The 18455-nt window shown below is 35.1% G+C and overlaps 1 protein-coding gene across 1 annotated transcript in view; it reads left to right on the forward strand.

Annotated features, from left to right (window-relative positions):
• PRKG2 (protein kinase cGMP-dependent 2) overlaps positions 1-18455 on the forward strand; it is a 107658-nt gene that overhangs the window by 11404 nt on the left and 77799 nt on the right. The window contains exon 2 of the mRNA XM_074272729.1: positions 7965-8429. Coding sequence (XP_074128830.1) covers positions 7978-8429 — 452 coding nt within the window. The 5' untranslated portion in view covers positions 7965-7977. The remainder of the gene's footprint in view (positions 1-7964; positions 8430-18455) is intronic.

Here is an 18455-nt window from a genome sequence, read left to right on the forward strand (position 1 = left end):
AAATTCTCCATAAAATAGTCTTTTTGGCAAGCATGCATTTGGTATTTGAATAATGTGGTCAGCCCAACAGTGTTGCACTTTCTGTGGTAGCGTTTGAATACTTTCAATTTAGCTCAAAAAGGGATCTCTGTGTCTGGTATCTTATCCTGCCAGGTGATCTTCAGAATTTTTGTAAGACAATTAAATTAGAAGCGATTCAGTTTCTTGACATGGCACTGATATATTGTCCAGGCTTCACAAGCATACAACAATGAAGTCAGCACAATGGCTCTGTAAGCCTTCAGTTTCTTAGTCAATCTAATGTCTTTCTCTTCCACACTTTTCTTTTGAGCCTCCCAAACATCAAACTAGCTCTAGCAATGCATGTATCAACCTTATTAGCAATGTGGATATCCTTGGAAAGTATACTACCAACATAAGTGAATTTATCCACAGCATTCAGAACTTCTTCATTTGCTGTAACCGATGATTCCACATCTAGATGATATGTTGCTGGCTGATGCAGTACATGTGTTTTCATGGGGTTAATTATTGGCCAAAATTAGTACGAGCAGTAGAGAATCAATCCATACTTTGTTGTATCTAACTTTGGAGGCTGCATTGAGTGCACAATCATCTGCAAATAAAATATCATGTGTTAATACTCTTTCCACTTCAGTTTTGGCTTGTAGCCTTTTCAAGTTGAAGAATTTACCATTAGTATGGTACTTGACTTTGGTACCATGTTTGTCCTCATTGAACAGCAAGGCTGAAAATATACTGAAAAGCTTGGGAGCAAGCACACAACCTTGTTTCATTCCATTGGTGACTGAGAAAACTTAAGAGCATCTTTTCCAAGTAGTTGTAGGAGATATACATATAGTGAATATGGAAGTGGCTGAGGAACTCTGATTTCTTGGAGTGAGGTGTCTTATAAGGCTGCCGTGTCTTTTTTTTTCAAAAGTTTTTATAACGTTTAAAGCCTTATTAGCTTATATATGCATGGACTTTTAGAACACCATTTACAATGAAATTTCCTATTTACATTATGAGTTAGCTTTTCTTTCTTTCTTTTTAAAAAATTTAATAGTATTTTATTTTTCCAGTTACATGTAAAAACTATCTTTAGATTAGCATTCATTTTTGTAAAATTTTGAATTCCAATTTTTTTCTCCCTCTTTCTCTTACCTCCCCCTTACCCAAGTCGGCAAACAATCTCATATAGGTTAGAAATGTACAGTTAATTTAAACATATTTCTATATTGGTTATATTGTGAAAGAAAAATCAGAACAAAAGGGAAAAAAACATGAGAAAAGAAAAAGCAAACAAAAAGGGGGAAAATCAAGTGCTTTGAGCAGCATTCAGTCTCCATATTTTCTCTGGATGGGGATGGCATTTTTATCCCAAGTCTACTGGAATTGTCTTGGATCAGTATAATAGAAGAACTAAGTTTATCATATCATCACATAATCTTGCTCTTACTGTATACTGTATAGGATTATTGCTGTGAACTTTCTCCTCTCATTGAAAAACGAGGAGGGAAAAACTTCCTTGCAATAAATAAGCATTGTCAAGCAAAATGAATCTACACCATGATCATGACCAAAAATGTGTGTCTCTGGAATCTTGTCCATTATCTCTGTTAATAGAGGAGTGTGGTCTTAGAGATTCTCTAACAGCCCATTGGGCACCTTCCTTCTCTTAGAAATGCCAAAAAAATTTCTATAAGCCTACCAAAGTCATGACTAAGAAAAAAATTCCTGCCACTAAAATTTATGAATTTAATTTCATTTGCTATGCTTGTCCTCATCTGAATTGTCCAACTCCATCAACCTGAATCATATATAGCACCTTAAAACTCTCTATAATATATTATCCAAACTGGACCATCTGACTCCTGGAAAACTTATCCTGGTCCTCTAGAAAATCTTCCTTTCTCTTCCACTGTTGGTCAATCAGTAGTTAGTCATTAAGCATTTATTAAGCAACTACTATGAGGCAGCTAGATGATGAAATGGATAGAGTACTTAGTCAGGAATACTTCCTGAGTTCAAGTTTGGCCTTAGACACTCACCAGCTATGAAATCCTGGTTAAGTCACTTAACTATGATTCCCTCACTTTTCTTATCTGTAAAATAAGCCAGACAAGGAAATGGCTAATTACTCTAGTATCTTTACTAAGAATACTTAAGTAGGATGGTGAAGAGTCAGATACAACCGAAATGACTGAATAATAATGTATCCAACTAATAAATGATCAAAGGATACGGACAGACAATTTTCAGATGATATTAAAGCCATATATAGTCATATGAAAAAATGCTCTAAATCATTATTGATTAGAGAAGTGCAAATTAAAACAACTCTGAATTAAATTAAAACAACACCTCACACTTCTCAAGTCGGTTAAGATGACAAGAAAAGATAATGATAAATGTTAGAAAGGATGAGGGAAAACTGGGACACTATGCATTGTTGGTGAAATGATCCTACTATTCTGGAGAGCAATCTGAATCTATGCCCAAACGGCTATCAAACTGTGCATATCCTTTGACTCAGCAGTGCCACTACTAGGTCTGTATCCTAAGGAAGTCATAAAGGAAGGAAAAGGATCCACAGTTGCAAAAATGTTTGTGTCTCTTTTTGTGGTGGCAAAAAATTGCAAGATATATAGATGCCCGTCCATTAGGGAATGGATCAATGAGTTGTAGTGTATGAAGTTAATGGAACATAATTGTTCTATAAAAATAATGAACAAACTGATTTTAGAAAGGTCTGGGAAAAATTACATGAACTGATGCTGAGCAAAACAAGCAGAACCGGGAATACATTGTACATAGCAGCAGCAAGAATGTACGATGATCATCTATGAAAGACTTGTTCCTTTTCAGTGCTTCAGTGATCCAAAGCAATCCCAATAAACTTTGAACAGAAAATTCCATCTGCATGCAGAAAAAGAACTATGGAGATTATATGTAAATCAATACATGCTATTTTAAATTTCTTTTTTATGCTTTTTTTTTCTTTCCAATGGTTTTTCCTTTTTGTTCTGATTTTTCTCTTCCAACATGATTCATAAAGAAATGTATATTTAAAATAAAATTAAAAATAATAGAGTCAAGTATTTTACAACTCCTAAGGCACCATATAAATTGAAGGAATAATAATACTATGTGCCAGGAACTGTATTAAGAACTAGGGATACAAAGAATAGTACCAATAAGAAGAACAACACAAAGCAGTTCTTGCCCTTCAGTAATTTATAATCTAGTTAGGAGAAACAACATGCTAACAGCTATGTACAAACAAACCATATACTGAATAAAGAAGAAATAATAAAAGGGAAAGCAATGAATTTAGAGGGATTAGAAAAGGATTATTGGTAGAAGATGGGATTTTAGCTGGGACTTGAAGGAAGCCAGGGAGGTCAGGAGGCATAGATGAGAGGGAGAGCATTCCAGGAATGGGAGACAGTCTAAAAATGGCTAGAGCTGAGAATCTTAGAGCTGCAAGGAGGCTGCTAGATTATAGGGTTTGTGGGGGAGTATAAGATGTAAGAAAACTGGAAAGTAGTCAGGGGATCTAGGTTATAAAAGGCTTTGAACACTGAGGTTTTGATATTGGAAATAATAGAATTATTGAGTTTATTGAGTAAATTTATTAAATAATTAAAGTAATATTGAGTAATGGAGTGAATTTAAATTTATTGAATAAGGGGATGACATGGTCATCCTTGTGTCTTGGGAAAATAATTCGGTATCTAAATGGAGGATGGACCGAAGTAGGAAGAATCTTGAGGCAAGTAGATCTACTAGCAGCTAGTGCAATAGTCTAGATATGAGATGATGATGGTGTGCACCAGGGTGGGGGCAGTATTAGGAGAAAGAAGGAGACAAACTTAAGAGATATTGCAAAGGTAAAATCAATAGGCCTTGGAGAAATATTGCTAGGGAGGGTGAAAGATACTGAGGAATTGAGATTGGTTCCTATGTTGTGAGCCTGGAGGATTGGGAGAATGGTGGTGTTTTTGCCAGTAATAGGAAAATTGGGAAGTTGGTGAGAATTGTAGGGGAAAAATTGTTGGGCACATTGGATATAACACACACACACATACACATACCACACACACATATATATGTTATGTACATATGCATATGTACATATACATATATCTATCTATCTATCTATATATATAATGGAGCATTCCATTTGAGATATCCAAAAAGCAGCTGGAGATGTGAGGCTAAAAGTCAGTAGAGATGTTAGACCTAAATCAAGTAGATTTGAGAATCCTCAGCCTACAGATGTTAATTGCTCACCATATTTGCTTAATAGTTTGCTCATACTGCTCCTCCACCTTCCCAAGTGAACTATAGTCAATAAAAGAACTGTAGTCATTAAAAAAGAGCTGTTCTAGTCTGATGCCTCCCTAGCACTAGAGTAAGTGCTAGGTGAAAGAGTGGGAAGCATTCTTTACCAAGGTCCTCTGGAGACATGACTCATTACTGTTCTTAGGTCTTCCAAAGTGGTTTTTCTTTACAATGTTACTGTTAATTGTGTAAATTGTTTTCTTGGTTCAGCTCATTTCACTCTCAATCAGTTCATATTACCCAGGGTTCTCTGGATACATTTATTCCATCATTTCTTGAGTTTGTTCCAACATTATATTTATATTTTACAATTGATTTGGTTGTTTCCAAATTTCTTCAAGGGAATATATGGCACTTCCTTAAATTTGTTTTCTTTTCTTTTCAATCCTTTACTTCTGTCTTTGGTGTTATTCTTCCTCTTAATTTATTTCTCCTTCCTATCTTTGCATGTTTCCTTCTTGAATTTGATGTAGTTTCTATACCAGCCTCATGTATGTGTATATATACATATTCAACCGACCTTTGTTTAGTTCTGATAAGAACGATGTTCATTTAATATCTTCTAGCCTATCCTTCTTCCATATTTGTATACTCTTCTTCTCATGCAACCCAATTGTGAGAAATAGCAAGTTCTTACTTTCCCCTCTTTTATTTTTACATTATTACATTCTTTTTTTATCCTCCTTTTTAAAAAACTGTCAGTTCAGAATCAATTCACTACTAAGGACTTGAGTTTTTTTCTTAACTTAACTCTCTCAATAGCCTATGAAGCCTATGAAAGGTCCTTTGTTTCTTCCTGCTATTAGAATAACAGTGGATCCTCATATAGCTCCTTCCAGTTGGTTGAATGTATTTGAACACTTAGTTAAATGAATTTATCATTGTAGTGTTCTTTGTACCCTTTGTGTTGCAAAGTTTCTACTCAGCTCTGGTTTTTCTTCAAAATGTCTTCAAAGTTCTCTGTTCCATTAAAGAACCATTTTCTCCCTTTTAGGATTACTCTTAACTCTTCCAGGTAAGTTATTCTTGGTTGTTAGCTTACTTCCTTTACCTTTTGGAATATTGTATTCCAACATCACCATTTATTTATGATAGAAGCTGTCATCTCTTGGTGTGATCTGGTTATAGTACTTGGTATCTGCACTTCTTTCTAGATACATGTAATAGTTTTTCTTTTGATATAAAAGTACTGAATTTTGACTTTGACATTTCAGAGTTTTCTTTTGTGTATTTCTTTTAGGAGATGACTGGTGGATTCTTTTTAATCTTCAGCTTCTCCTCTGATTCTGCTAGATTTAAGCAGTATTTAATGTATGATTTTAAAAAATATGGCATGTCAGACTTTTAAAAATAATGTTTTTCAGGAATTTCAGTGAGTGATCTCTTCTTGTTCTCTTTTTTCAGGTCAAAAATTTTAAAAATAGCTGTTTTCCACCTCTCTCCCAATCTTTTGGTCCTGGTTGGGCAGTCATCTCTCTGTATTGTCCATCCTAATATTGCTGCTTGGCCATTGATACTCAGGGAAAGAAACATAAAATGTGAAAGGCATACCAAGAACCTAAGACTAATGCTCAGCTCTCCCAAACAAGCTTATCCTCTAACTGACATGTGAAAATAGTCACTATGTTGTCAAGTTGGATAAGACCATCTCTACCCTAGGATTTGTAGGAAGTCCCAGTATGATATGATGCTGAAGAAAGAGAGAGGGGAGTTTCAGCTACACACTTTTGAAGTCCACTGAGTGCTTTAGTCTTGATAGCTTAGTGGTTAGTCCTCTCTGACACAGCCTCTTATTGCCTTCAGCCATCATGACCTTGGAAATCAAGATTATCCAATGTTGGCTGTGCCATCCCAAAAAGCATTAAAAATAAGAAATGTTTCAGTGCTGAGCCAGAAGTATTATTCCTTCCCATCTCCCTCTCACTTCCTGATCTTTTTGGTTAACCAAGATGCATGCAGTATATGATGGCCTGCTGTCTGTCCTTATGTGTGCTTCATGAAATTCAAATACTGCTTTTGAATGTCCACTTTTTTCCTTTACATAGAAGGATCTGCCAATAAATAAAATCCATTGCTTGTAAGAGGGCCTGCCAACCCCCCACCAGCCTTGGACATCACACAGGGCACAGCTCAGGTAATCTGAGGGTAGCCTTGTAAGGGTGAACAAGATGGCACTGGGAGAAAGGGGGTCCCACTCAAAGGATCAGCGTGGCAGTTCTCAGAAGTGTGCTGGACCTTAGAGAGGAGTACCTTGAATCTCCTTATTAGGAAAGGAATGCACACATCATATCTACATGTAGCTTCCTGTAGAAAATCCTGCACCTACTATAGGTTGGAATGGGATTATATATGAAGTAGTAACTAGAAACAAGCACCAAGATGATAAAAGGACCTGCAGTCTTTGTAATAAACGGAGTCTCACACCACCCTGGCTCTCGCCCCTCATTACTTACAGTTTTTGCCATTTCAGGTGGACAGGCAGTGCTGGTCACATAAGACCTGTTCCACTTGGGAGTTAGGGCCATGACCCTTAACAATTGCTTATGAAAAATATTGTTACCCTCTATGGAATATTAAAAAAATAAACACATTTGTCATATTAGCGGTCATCATTAGTCTATAAAAATCAATCTGGGGATTCTGATTGTTTCAGTGTTTCAGTTGTGGTGAGTTATTAGCCACAGTACATTTTCTCTGAATATCTTTGACTCTAATGCTTAATAACACTTTTCCAATTTTGTACAATGAGAAATAGTAAAGAATGAAATAGCTTATATTCCAATCATGTGTAGTGGTTACCTGCTAGTCAGAAGTTTAAATATTTGCTCATAAATTTGGATTTCATACCATGAATATCATTTAGGACAGAAGCATGGGTTTAATCTGAGGAAATTGTCATTTGTAATCACTCAAAATACAGATTGGCATTTATTCACTTATTTGAAGTTAGATGCTCCCTGTGCTTTAGAAGAGGTTGCAAAAAAAAAAAAAAAAAAAAGAGGCAGGAGAAATTTCTCCACTATTTATTTACAATGCGACCAGTGCCTATTTTAAAACAGTATTTATAGTGAGAAAATATTGAATCTGATAGGTGCATATGGTTTGAGAAAATTGCTAATAAAGAAATACCAAGTCTGCCTTCACAGCCATCATGAATACTTTCTAAATCTGAAGTAGATTTCTTTCCTCTAACAGCAAAGAGATATGATACTCCCATGCCTTGGTTCTTTAGCTGTTAGTTTTTGTTTATTTCTCTGCCATGCTGACATCCAAATCTGTTTGGTTGTGTCTCTTTTTACAGAGGCTGTTAGAATACCCTGAGAGAACAGGGGACGCTTTATGTGAAAAGCAGAGCTGTGAATGGGTGCCAGTGAAGTTAAAATGGATGAAAAGTTTAATAAATGCCAATTCCACTTCATAATATGCCTTAGAGCCAGAAACATGGAAACTGATTACTTATACTGATTACTTATCAAGCAACTGATGATTTCTCTGTCTTTGCTTTGGAGTTGGGGGTGGGGAGGTTGGGGGAGAGAATGTAGGGCAGAGAAATGAGAAAGTTGCTGGAGGATGTAAGCTGGTTGAACAATACACACTTGTGTGCTCTCGTGCAGGTGATTGGGCAAAATGGGAAATGGCTCTGTGAAACCCAAACAGTCCAAGATTCCAGATGGCCATGCAGGGAAGTTTTCCGGCACAACTGATTCTCTTAGGAGCAAAGTGATAGAATTGGAAAGAGAGCTAAAGAAGAAGGATGAAGAGCTGCAGCAGAAGGAATATCATCTGAGAGATCTGCAAGAAAAGTTCTCAAAGCAGACAATTGCTCTTGCTGAGATCACTGAGGAACTCCAAAACAAGTGCATCCAGCTGAATAAACTACAAGATGTGGTTAACATTCAGGGGGGAAACTCGCTTCTATTTTCTCCATGCAAAGTGTCCCTGCAGATTAACCGGAGGAGCTCTGGCTTGGTCTCTTTACACAGCAGAAGAGGTGCCAAGGAAGGGGTATCTGCTGAACCAACCACCAAGACCTTTGCAGAATTTTCATTTGAGAAAGCAAGAGTCAGGAAGGACTCAAGGTAAGCTTTTTGTGCTTCATAGTGGTATTTATCCAATCTCTTGCTTCTCAATGCTGTATTTTGAAATAAAGCACATAAAATTTTAAAAAATAATATTTTTTCAGGAATTTCAGTGATTCTTAACTGATATCTTCTTGTCCTCTTTTCCAGGTCAGATTAAAAAAATAACTTTTTCTTTATTTGCCCCAATCTTTTGATTCTGGTTGGGCAGTCGGTCACCTTTCTTGTCCATCCTAATATTGCTGCTTGGGTACTGAATACTCAGGGAAAGAAACATAAAATGTGAAAAGCATACCAAAAACCTAAGACTAATGCTCAACTCTCCTAACCAAGCTTATCCTCTAACTGACATGTGAGAATAGTCATTATGTTGTCAAGTTGGATAAGGCCATCTCTACCCCAGGATTTATAGGAAATCCCAGGGTAATATGATGCTGAAGAAAGAGAGAGGGGAGTTGCAGGTACTACTTTTAAAGTCCACTGTGTGCTTTACTCCTGTTGGTTTAGTGGTTAATCCTCTTTGACATAGCTTCTCATTGCCTTTAGCCTTAATCTTAAATGTTTTATTTCAGTCTAATCATTTACTTCACAGAATTAATTCAGGAATTATCCATTTAATTGACCAGAATTTTTAAAAATTCTGTTTATGTACCAGATATTATGAGACACTGCAAGATACAAAGAAGAAAAAGAAAAACTCCCTGTCCTCAAGGAGCTTACATTCTATAGATAAAATATTTCTGTAAATATTAAATTTTTTTCCCAATTTACCATTAGATTTTGTGTTCCTTTTTGTCATATAGCTGAATTGCAATATAATTATTTCATTTATTGAAAATCACTTCTAATTCACTTATTAACATCTAAAGTTCAATGACTTTTCATGGAAAACCTAAACCATGGGGATGACATGCCCATCAGATTTTAGGAAGTGTAAGCTTCCTTTTTTCTCTTTTAAAATTCTTTATATTTTGAGATCTCCCTCATCACTAGATCACCAATGTATCTTGAATATATAACACAAACACATAATAAAATATCTTTTTGAAAAGTCTTAAAAACAGACTATAAGTCTATAAAATAGATTTAGAGTTCAAAAGGACCTTAAAAATCATATAGATCAACCTCCTTATGTTATTTATAGATGAGGAAACGGAGGCCCAGAGAAGTTAAGATACATTTCCAAGGTAACATAATTCAAGATAAAATTCAAGCTGAAGACATTTTTTTAACGGAGCAGAATTTATTTATTTATTATTATTATTATTTTTTAACAATATTGCTTTATGGGAGAGCAAAATCAGAGCAAAACTATGGGAGAGATAAAAAAAATAGAAAAAAGAAGTGAACATAGCATGTATTGATCTACATTCAGTCTCCTTAGTTATTTTTCTGGATGCAGATGGTATTTTCTATCCAAAGTCTATTGGGATTGCTTTGGATCACTGAACTACTGAGAACCAAGCCTTTCAAAGTTGATCACACATTCTTGCTCTTATTGTATACAATGTATTCCTTGTTCTGCTTGTTAGATTCAGCATCAGTACATATAAATTTTTCCAGGCCTTTCTAAAATCAACCTGAGGACTTTGTGACTGTAAAACCAGCATTCCTTCACCCTACTACCTTGAAGTCACTTGCATTATTCATAAGTTAAAATCAACCCAAAGATAAATATTTTAATGAAAATACAGACATTGGCAGCATAAACACTTTCATGTATACATATCTTATGACCAACAATTGTAAGAAAGAAAAAAAATTGAAGAAGAAAGAAAAGCAATTAAAAAGTTACGATTCTACTTATGCATCTTCGAAACAGATCTCCAGTTTGGTCATTGAAGATAGACTTAGTCCAAGCTTTGATTCATAGGTGTTTGGAAGGGGGATTGGGGAATCATTTGGGCATATAGTACCATAGATTGACTTGTGTGTGCAGCAGAAGATTAAATATTAGAGAAGTACAGTGAAAACTTTTAAAGAGCAGTATTGTTGTCCAGTGAATGGGAAGTATTGAAAAGCCATTGTGGATGTTTGACTTACCCTGTGAATATATAAGATCTGCACAGACCCAGCTGTCAGACCTGTACTTTTCATAAACAATTAACTTTCTGTTTTATCTAAATGCTAATTAGCAGACTTTAGCCCTGGTAGAGTGACATTATTAACCTCGTACTTTTTTTTTTTTTTTTTTTTTAAGTGTCTGGCACATAGTAAGTGCTTAATAAATGCTTGTTGCCTATTTCCATGTTGTCTAGTGGTATATAGAGCTATTAATCAGAGACATCTGGTACAAAGCTACTGGGGCTGCCTTTCAATGGGAAAGCCTAAATTATCATTTGAAACTGTTGTTTTGTATTTTTTTTTTCATGAGAAGAAAAGACAAAACAAAAGACTTGCCTCTTAACTTCTGGTATCTACTCCTTTTTTTAGGAAGGACAATTATTTTCATTTATCACTCCCACCCCGGGGGAGCCGAATAGGTAAAAGTAGAAAATGCCAGTGAGTAATATGTTGAAAGGAGGTGGGAAAAGAGAGTAAAGAATCCTGTGTCTCTGATGCCTGAAGCAACAATGCTGCATTATTGAGTGATTTAGCAATGACACATAAAAATATAGACAAAATTTTTCCTTTGTGAACAGGAATATTTCTATGGAAGAAGAAAATTATAATAGCTTACATTTTTTAAAGTGAGTTAAGGTTATTCATTGTCTCATTTGAGCTTCCTAATGACCCTGTGAGATAGCACAGGTGTTCTTGTAACCACTTTATAGATGATAAAAGTGTATAAGAGATGAGCAGTAGGAAGGGGGCAAGTTGTAAAAAGTTTTGAATGTTTAAGTGTTCAAGATGATACAGAAAAATCTTTTAATTGAATAGCAAATATCTGAAGTGATTTTTAGCACTTCAAGTATCAGCTAGTCACAGCCTATTCTTGCCAGTGATGTAAATCGCAATTCCTCCACATTTTAGTAGAAACTTCATATGTAACAACCATCTAGTGATGAACCTTTCCAGACTTAGTTAATTAGACTGATCCATAAATAGTAGACAAACAGAAGTTGCTGGGCCTGTGCTCAATGTTTCTAACTTAGTAAAGTTATCTTGTATTGACTTTCTTATGGATCGTGTGTGTGTGTGTGTGTGTGTGTGTGTGTGTGTGTGTTGTCTCTCTCCCATTAAAACAGGATTAGTTGAAGGCAGGAACTGTTTTAGATTTTTCTTTATATCCTCACTGCTTAGTTAGCACAATATCTGGCACACAGGAAGAACTTCATAAATGTGTATTGATTAGCTCCTTCATGGGGGAAAAGAAAATCAGCTTGACTATGCAACAAAGATGAACATCACCATAGATAATCATGAACATCAGAGAATCATAAACATCATCATCAAAAATGAACACCATCCATATCCAGAATAGGAAACAATAAATATTTAAACAAGCCTTGGATTTGGTCTTCACTGATAATGCACTTTGCTCAGACCAGCTCAGACTTTGTGAGAATTACAGAGTAGTATATATGATTAGGAGTATTCCTCCAGTGATAGATACCATCAGAGTATGGGATAACATGGAAAGGCTGACTTTTTGATGGAAGGGGCTCATATAGCAAACTTTTTTTTCTTTTACTTGGCAAGATGTCAATATAAAACACAATTCTGGAATTCACTGCTTAGAAAGTGGTTGGGTAGTATTTGGATTAGCATGGGTAAAACAATACAATCTTCATGTCAGTAAAATATCATTGAGCAAGGACCCATTCAGATCTGCCATCCCACAAGTATTCTGTAGGAGTTCTAGCTAAAATGGATGGTGAACAAATACTTTTGGGTTTCTGGAACTTGTCATATCTGCTTTATATAGAGTGAATTAATTGTTATTCTGTCACAATAGAATTTCCCTATAGCCCTCTTTCCTGGGCTCAGAGCTGTAACTAGCAATTGTTGTACACGGGGAAAATGCCACAGATGTTCCTGGGGCAAAGACAGATTCAGTTATATCAAAAATGGGGAGTGATAAGACCACAGAGAGAGGCTTTGAACCGCAAGGCACAAGGCCTCATTGAAGAGAACCCCTTAGATATTACCCTATGGTGAGGAAGATGCAGAGAATACCAAGAGATTGCTAGTAAGGAGACCACCCAAGAAGGAGTGGTTAGGGTTGGGGCATAAGAGGTGTAGCTTGTGTCTCGTATGTCTGCAGGGGATGATTATTCTTTTGGTTAAATTTTTTTTTTCTTTCTTTCTTTCTTTTTTTTTTTTTTAAATGGTGAATTTAATCTCCAAAAAATACAAACATAAGAATAAGAGACTTGCAGAAGAAATGGTGAACTTCTGTTAAATAAATTGTTTTAAAATTAGTATATGTAGATGTATGTATGCAGTACATATGTATGCATAATTTCATAATTTAGTAATGCAGCTCTTTTTATTTATGTGTATTTTTAAAAAGTATGATTGATGCTCTTTTATTTGCATTATCTATCACTACCTACTAATTTAACAGCATCATTCTTCCATCTGCAGTAATAAATATGTATAATTCAGCAAAACAAAACATTTACCATGTTTGAGAATACATAAATATATCTCATTCTGCATCTCCAGTCTACCACCTTTCTGGCCAGAGGTGAGGGGGTAGATTTCATCATCAGTCTTTTTTTTTTTTTTTTTGGCTAAGGCAATTGGGGTTAAGTGACTTGCCCAGAGTCACACAGCTAGGGAGTGTTAAGTGTCTGAGGCCAGATTTGAACTCAGGTCCTCCTGACTGTAGGGCTGGTGCTCTATCCACTGCACCACCTAACTAACTGCCCATTAGTCTTTTGAAGTAATTATTTTTCATTGCTTTGATCAGAGTTCTGAGATTTTTTGAAGTTAATTTTCCCCATAGTCCCAAAGTAATGTAATTATACCACCAATATTACTTAGACTATATTCTAAAGATCAAAGATATAGGAAAATATATAAAAATATAGTGACACTTTTCCTAGTATCAAATAACTGGAAACAAAATAGATGCTTGTCAGATGGAGAAAGGCTAAACAAATTGTTGCATATGGATGTAATGGAACATTACAACCTGCCATCCTAAAAATGATAAATGTGATAGGTTCAGAGAAAAACAGTAAGATTTGTACATACTGATGCAGAGTGAAATGAGCAGAATGAGAGAAACAATTTAGTAAGGATTCTTATAGTTATTTAATCCTTTCTGGTCTGTAATGATCATGTCAGTTTCATTTTCTCTACTGTTATTATTACTCCTGTCTTTCTTTCTGAAGAAAGCTTTCATAATTTACAGGAATTAGGTTTTTGAATGGTCTATATGCCTTTGATCTCCAATATTTCTTATTTTTGAGAGAATTTTCTTACATATTTTTCACTTTCTTCCACAATGCCAGTCTTTGCACTCTAGTCACGGAGTCTTAAAGTATATGTTAATTTTATTTAGATGATTTAGAGAATTTTTCTAGCTTCTCATGTAGAACTTGGAAGAATTTTCCAACCCCCTCATTTTGGAGATGAGAAAACTAGCCCAGAGATGTGAAGTTAACTGACCCAGTGTCACACAGATAGTGACTTTGTCAATTTGTTAATAAACATTTATGTTCATTGTGGTCTTCTTGCAAAAGCTAATAATAACTGCAGTGCAAAATGCAGTTTTACATCTTACTTTAAGTGCAAAATCTACATTTTTTAATGTAAAATAAAAGTGTCCCATGGAATGACGTTCCTTTCTGTCTTTGGAAGCAAAATTAAACTAACTTTACCAATTCCTTTATTGGGTTCTCGAGGAAGAATCTGAGAGTTTCCTTTTACTTTAGATGAAATTTGCTTTTGTGTTCTGGTGTCATTTCTGGTGAGAATGTCAAGAGAGATGTGGCTGTAAGCTCCTTGAGGGCTTTGGCTTTTCTTTATATCCTCCAGTGCTTAACATAGTGCTTGGCACATGGCAAGTACATAATAAATATTTGTTAGTTAATTTGATTTCCTGTACAAGTCTGCTCTTTGGTTGACTGATTGGCATATGCTTTTTCAAATCTGCCAATCATAATCTCAAACTGAAAAGGTTTACTTTTCATCTTTTATTGAATTGAATTGTATTTCATTTTTAGAATTTATATTAAAATCTATATATAGTCCCATAATCAAATGTTGCTCATTTTCCATATAAAAAGATTAAAAATGAATTAACTTTTTTCAGGTGTCTAAACTCTTCTCCTATAGACAATTATAATAGATGTTTTCTGAAAAAGGCCATGTTTTCTTTTCTCTAAATATTTGATGTTCTGATATTACTTGCTGTAAATGATGCTCTAATTCCCCCTCTTTTCTGTTCTAGTGGGCATCTGGGGCAGAGTCTGATTGATGGAGATGTAATCACTGAGGAAATGTTTCTGCCACTTCCTTCTCTTTCCTCAGTACAGCCCAGCTGGCTTGCTCTACTACCTTCCTCCTTACTGCCCTTGTTCATAGAATGGGAGCTGACTGGCCACATTCACACATTCTATCTGCTCAGTTGGCCATTGAGTCATGGCCAACATTGGCCTAATTATTCTTGTTAACTGGATTTTAAGTTGAATTGTTGCTGCAAAAGTAATCTGGGTTTTCTTATCACTTTAAACTTTAGTAGTATACAACAGCTTTATAGCTTACCCAGTTAGGTCTTTGTATCACTCTAGAGGAGGATTTATTTCCTAAGGGAGCAAGAGAAACAAAATCTGTGGATATATGTGAAGAAACATATGATTTAAAGTCTTATCTGAACAGCTTGATTGTCAACAAGTCTATTTCTCTTCATTTTTGCTAAAATAGGAACACCTATAACCATATATTAACATAGAACTATTATCCTCTTCTCATTTTTCAAGATTATGAGGAAACTAGAGGAAGCTCATATTTATACTAGTATGGATTTACAAAGCTTACAGACAAATGAAAATTAAATGCAGGAACAAGTGGGAATTGACTTTTAATACTAAATATGATCACTGAGTATACCTGCAAAACTATTGCTCTGGAAATATTTCAGCATTTTGTAATGATGTTCTCATGACCTTTCTGAATCAATTAATTTAGTAGTAAGCATGGAGAGTATTATAAATTGGAGAAATGAACAGTCCATCATTCCCAGGCAATCTTCTTGTAGTTTATTTCAGGTCCAGATGACAAGTTACTCTAGAACATATAGAACCTATAGAATATTAAGAATACTTTGGAATCAAGCCCTGGGATTGCTTCCTTGGAACTATGAATGTTTACTGGAAAGTTACTGAGACTATTTATGATAGATGAATCTTCTGACATGACTTTAATAAAAGTGAGTTAGATTCCACTGAGTACTGGAAGAGCTTACATATCCATCTATGACTCCTCCATTTTTGATGCTAACTGTTCATGTTCCATAGAGATTCATTTCATTGATGGTGACCTATGAAGTATATTTTATGAAAAGAGTTGGAAAGGAAGAGGAATATGTAAATCTAGAAATTTTGTAACAACTCATCACCCATGGATAGAGAGTTGTTAGCCATCAAGATGATTCTAGATGCAGGGTGATCTTTTCATAAGGAGGGGGCTTGATGTTCATTGGTGGCATAAGATTCTCGGAATACAGAGATAAAAATAAAACAATCTCGAGCTCTATGGAATTTTCTGCAGCAGCAGGGGATTGGGAAATACACCATGCACACATGTAAATACAAAAATTTAAGTGTAAGGAAAACTTTATCCTGTAACTTGCTTCCATATTGTTTCAAGTATTGCTTCTAGTATGGTTCAAGAATAAGTGTGCTGATGCACTGTCTGAGAAAAGGAAGGTAGCTCTGCTGTCCTGGAGTGTATTTTATGAAGCAAGTTAGATTTATGAGACATTTTTAGACTTGTTTTTCCTTCCATTTTTCTAATATAATGTTCTTCTTGTCTTCCACTCCCTTCTTTAAAAGAAAAAGAAAGCCCCTGGTCAACTAGAATTTTTATGTACCTACTTTGTACCAGTCACTTTGCTAAGTGTTGGGGAAAAGGAAAAATAATTCCCCAAAACAAAATCTAACCCCTGCCCCCGAGGAGCTCACAGTCTAATGGGGAGACAATGTGAAAACAGCTATGTATGAATAAACTCTATATAGAATAAATTCATGATAGTTTCACAAAGCCTTGGGGATATTCATGGTTAGTAGGAAGTTGACATGGATGAAGACCCAACAGATGGAAAAAGCTTGGTCAGACAAATGGGAGGACAATCAGGAGAGAGTGGTGTCCTGAAAACCGAGAGAGAAGAGATTATCAAGAGAATATTATGATCATCAGTGTCAAAAACTAAAGAGAAGTTAAGAAGGTTGAGGATTGAAAAGGCTATTTGATTTGTTAATAAGAGATCATTAGTAACTTTGGAGAGAGTGTTTTCGGTTTAATGATGAGAGTGGAAGTTAGACCACAAAGAGTTAAAAAGAATGAGAGGAAAGAAAATAGTCATATTGTAGATGGCCTTCTCAAGGAGCTTATCCAATAAAAGGGAGGTACAGTATATCACTATAACTAGTAGGGATGGGAAGATAAAATAAAAGTGTTTTAAGTATTAGGGAGTCATGGCTATGTTTTTAGGCAGTAGGAAAATAGCCATAGACAGAGAGTGATTAAGTATTAGTGAGAAAATAGATTCTAATATCTGCAGAGAAGACTTAATAGAATAGTCTTGCTTTTGTATGTAGAGGGGTTTGTCTTGGCAAGAATTTGAGAGATAATATGTGACGTGTCTAAGATCATAAAGATGATACATAGAAGAGCCACAATTTGAACTCGTCTTCTGATTACAAATTTAGTATATTTTGTTGCTTATTTACCTTGTAAATCTTTTTATGATTGTACAAAAGGTGAAATATGCAAGTTTTCTTTTACTTTTGAAAATGTGCAAAAATCTCCTTCACAGGAAATTTCAAATGTACATACTTGCTACGTTATGAGTATGGTCCTTGCTGGAGTGTTTTTAACAGACTGCCTTACATGCCATCATATATATCATAATTTATAAAATAGAGCAAGAATTTGCTGTACTTTTTTAAAATATATGTTATCTTGTAAATTTTTTTCTCTTTTTTTCTTTTCTTTCCCTACCTAGTCCTAGAGATAGCTGCCATTAGACACACAATGTGTGTGTGTGTGTGTGTGTGTGTGTAAAATTATTTTATACATACTCCTACTTATCAGTCTTTCTCTGGACATCTTTTGTTTCTAAGCAAATATGCTTTGGATCCCCCCATGGGAATTGTCCCTCAAGTTCCTGCATTCATTCACACATAGCTAACTCAAGTGGTCTAGCTCACCCACAACTTCTAACTCAGTAAATCCACAAGTATCTTGATTTCTGAGAAGAAAAGAAACGAGTAGTTCTAGGTAATTAAAATAATTGATATATTTCATTTTGTCTCCTTAATTTCTAAAAATATCTCTTCTCATTCTAATTCTCAGAGATTCATCTCCTGTAATGAAGTTAAAAAAAAAAAAAAAAAAAAGAGTTTCAGCAAAATTGCCCAATATGTCAATCAAATCTGACAGTTCATTCTAGGCAAAAGCCTTAATCAAGGAAACAGTTTGTAGTGCCCTCCTACCTCCTTTAAAAAGATTTATTCATGAATCTTGCCTCTTCTTTAGGAGCTCATTACATTCAGTACGGCTGCCAAAGTGATCTTCCTAGCCCAGTGTACATGTTTAATATACGTTTTTCCATTCATTCACTCACCCAGTTAGTCAGTCATTCATAAAGTACATGTCTAACCATATTTCTCCCTCTTCTAGAATCAAATGCAAACTTTCCTGTATAGCATTTAAAGTTCGAAATGGTCTTGTTCTAACTTCTCTTTTTTATACACATTCATGATTAAGCTCAAATTACTATTCTCATCTTCCATCTCTAGTCCCATTATTCCCCAAACTTAGAATTCATTAACTTCTCCTTTCCTCTGCTTAGTATCTTTTATTTTTTTAAAAATTCAGTTCAAATGTCTCCATGAGAGGCATTTCCAG

The sequence above is a fragment of the Sminthopsis crassicaudata genome, chromosome 6 (genome assembly GCF_048593235.1).
Source record: "Sminthopsis crassicaudata isolate SCR6 chromosome 6, ASM4859323v1, whole genome shotgun sequence".
Classification (NCBI taxonomy): domain Eukaryota; kingdom Metazoa; phylum Chordata; class Mammalia; order Dasyuromorphia; family Dasyuridae; genus Sminthopsis; species Sminthopsis crassicaudata.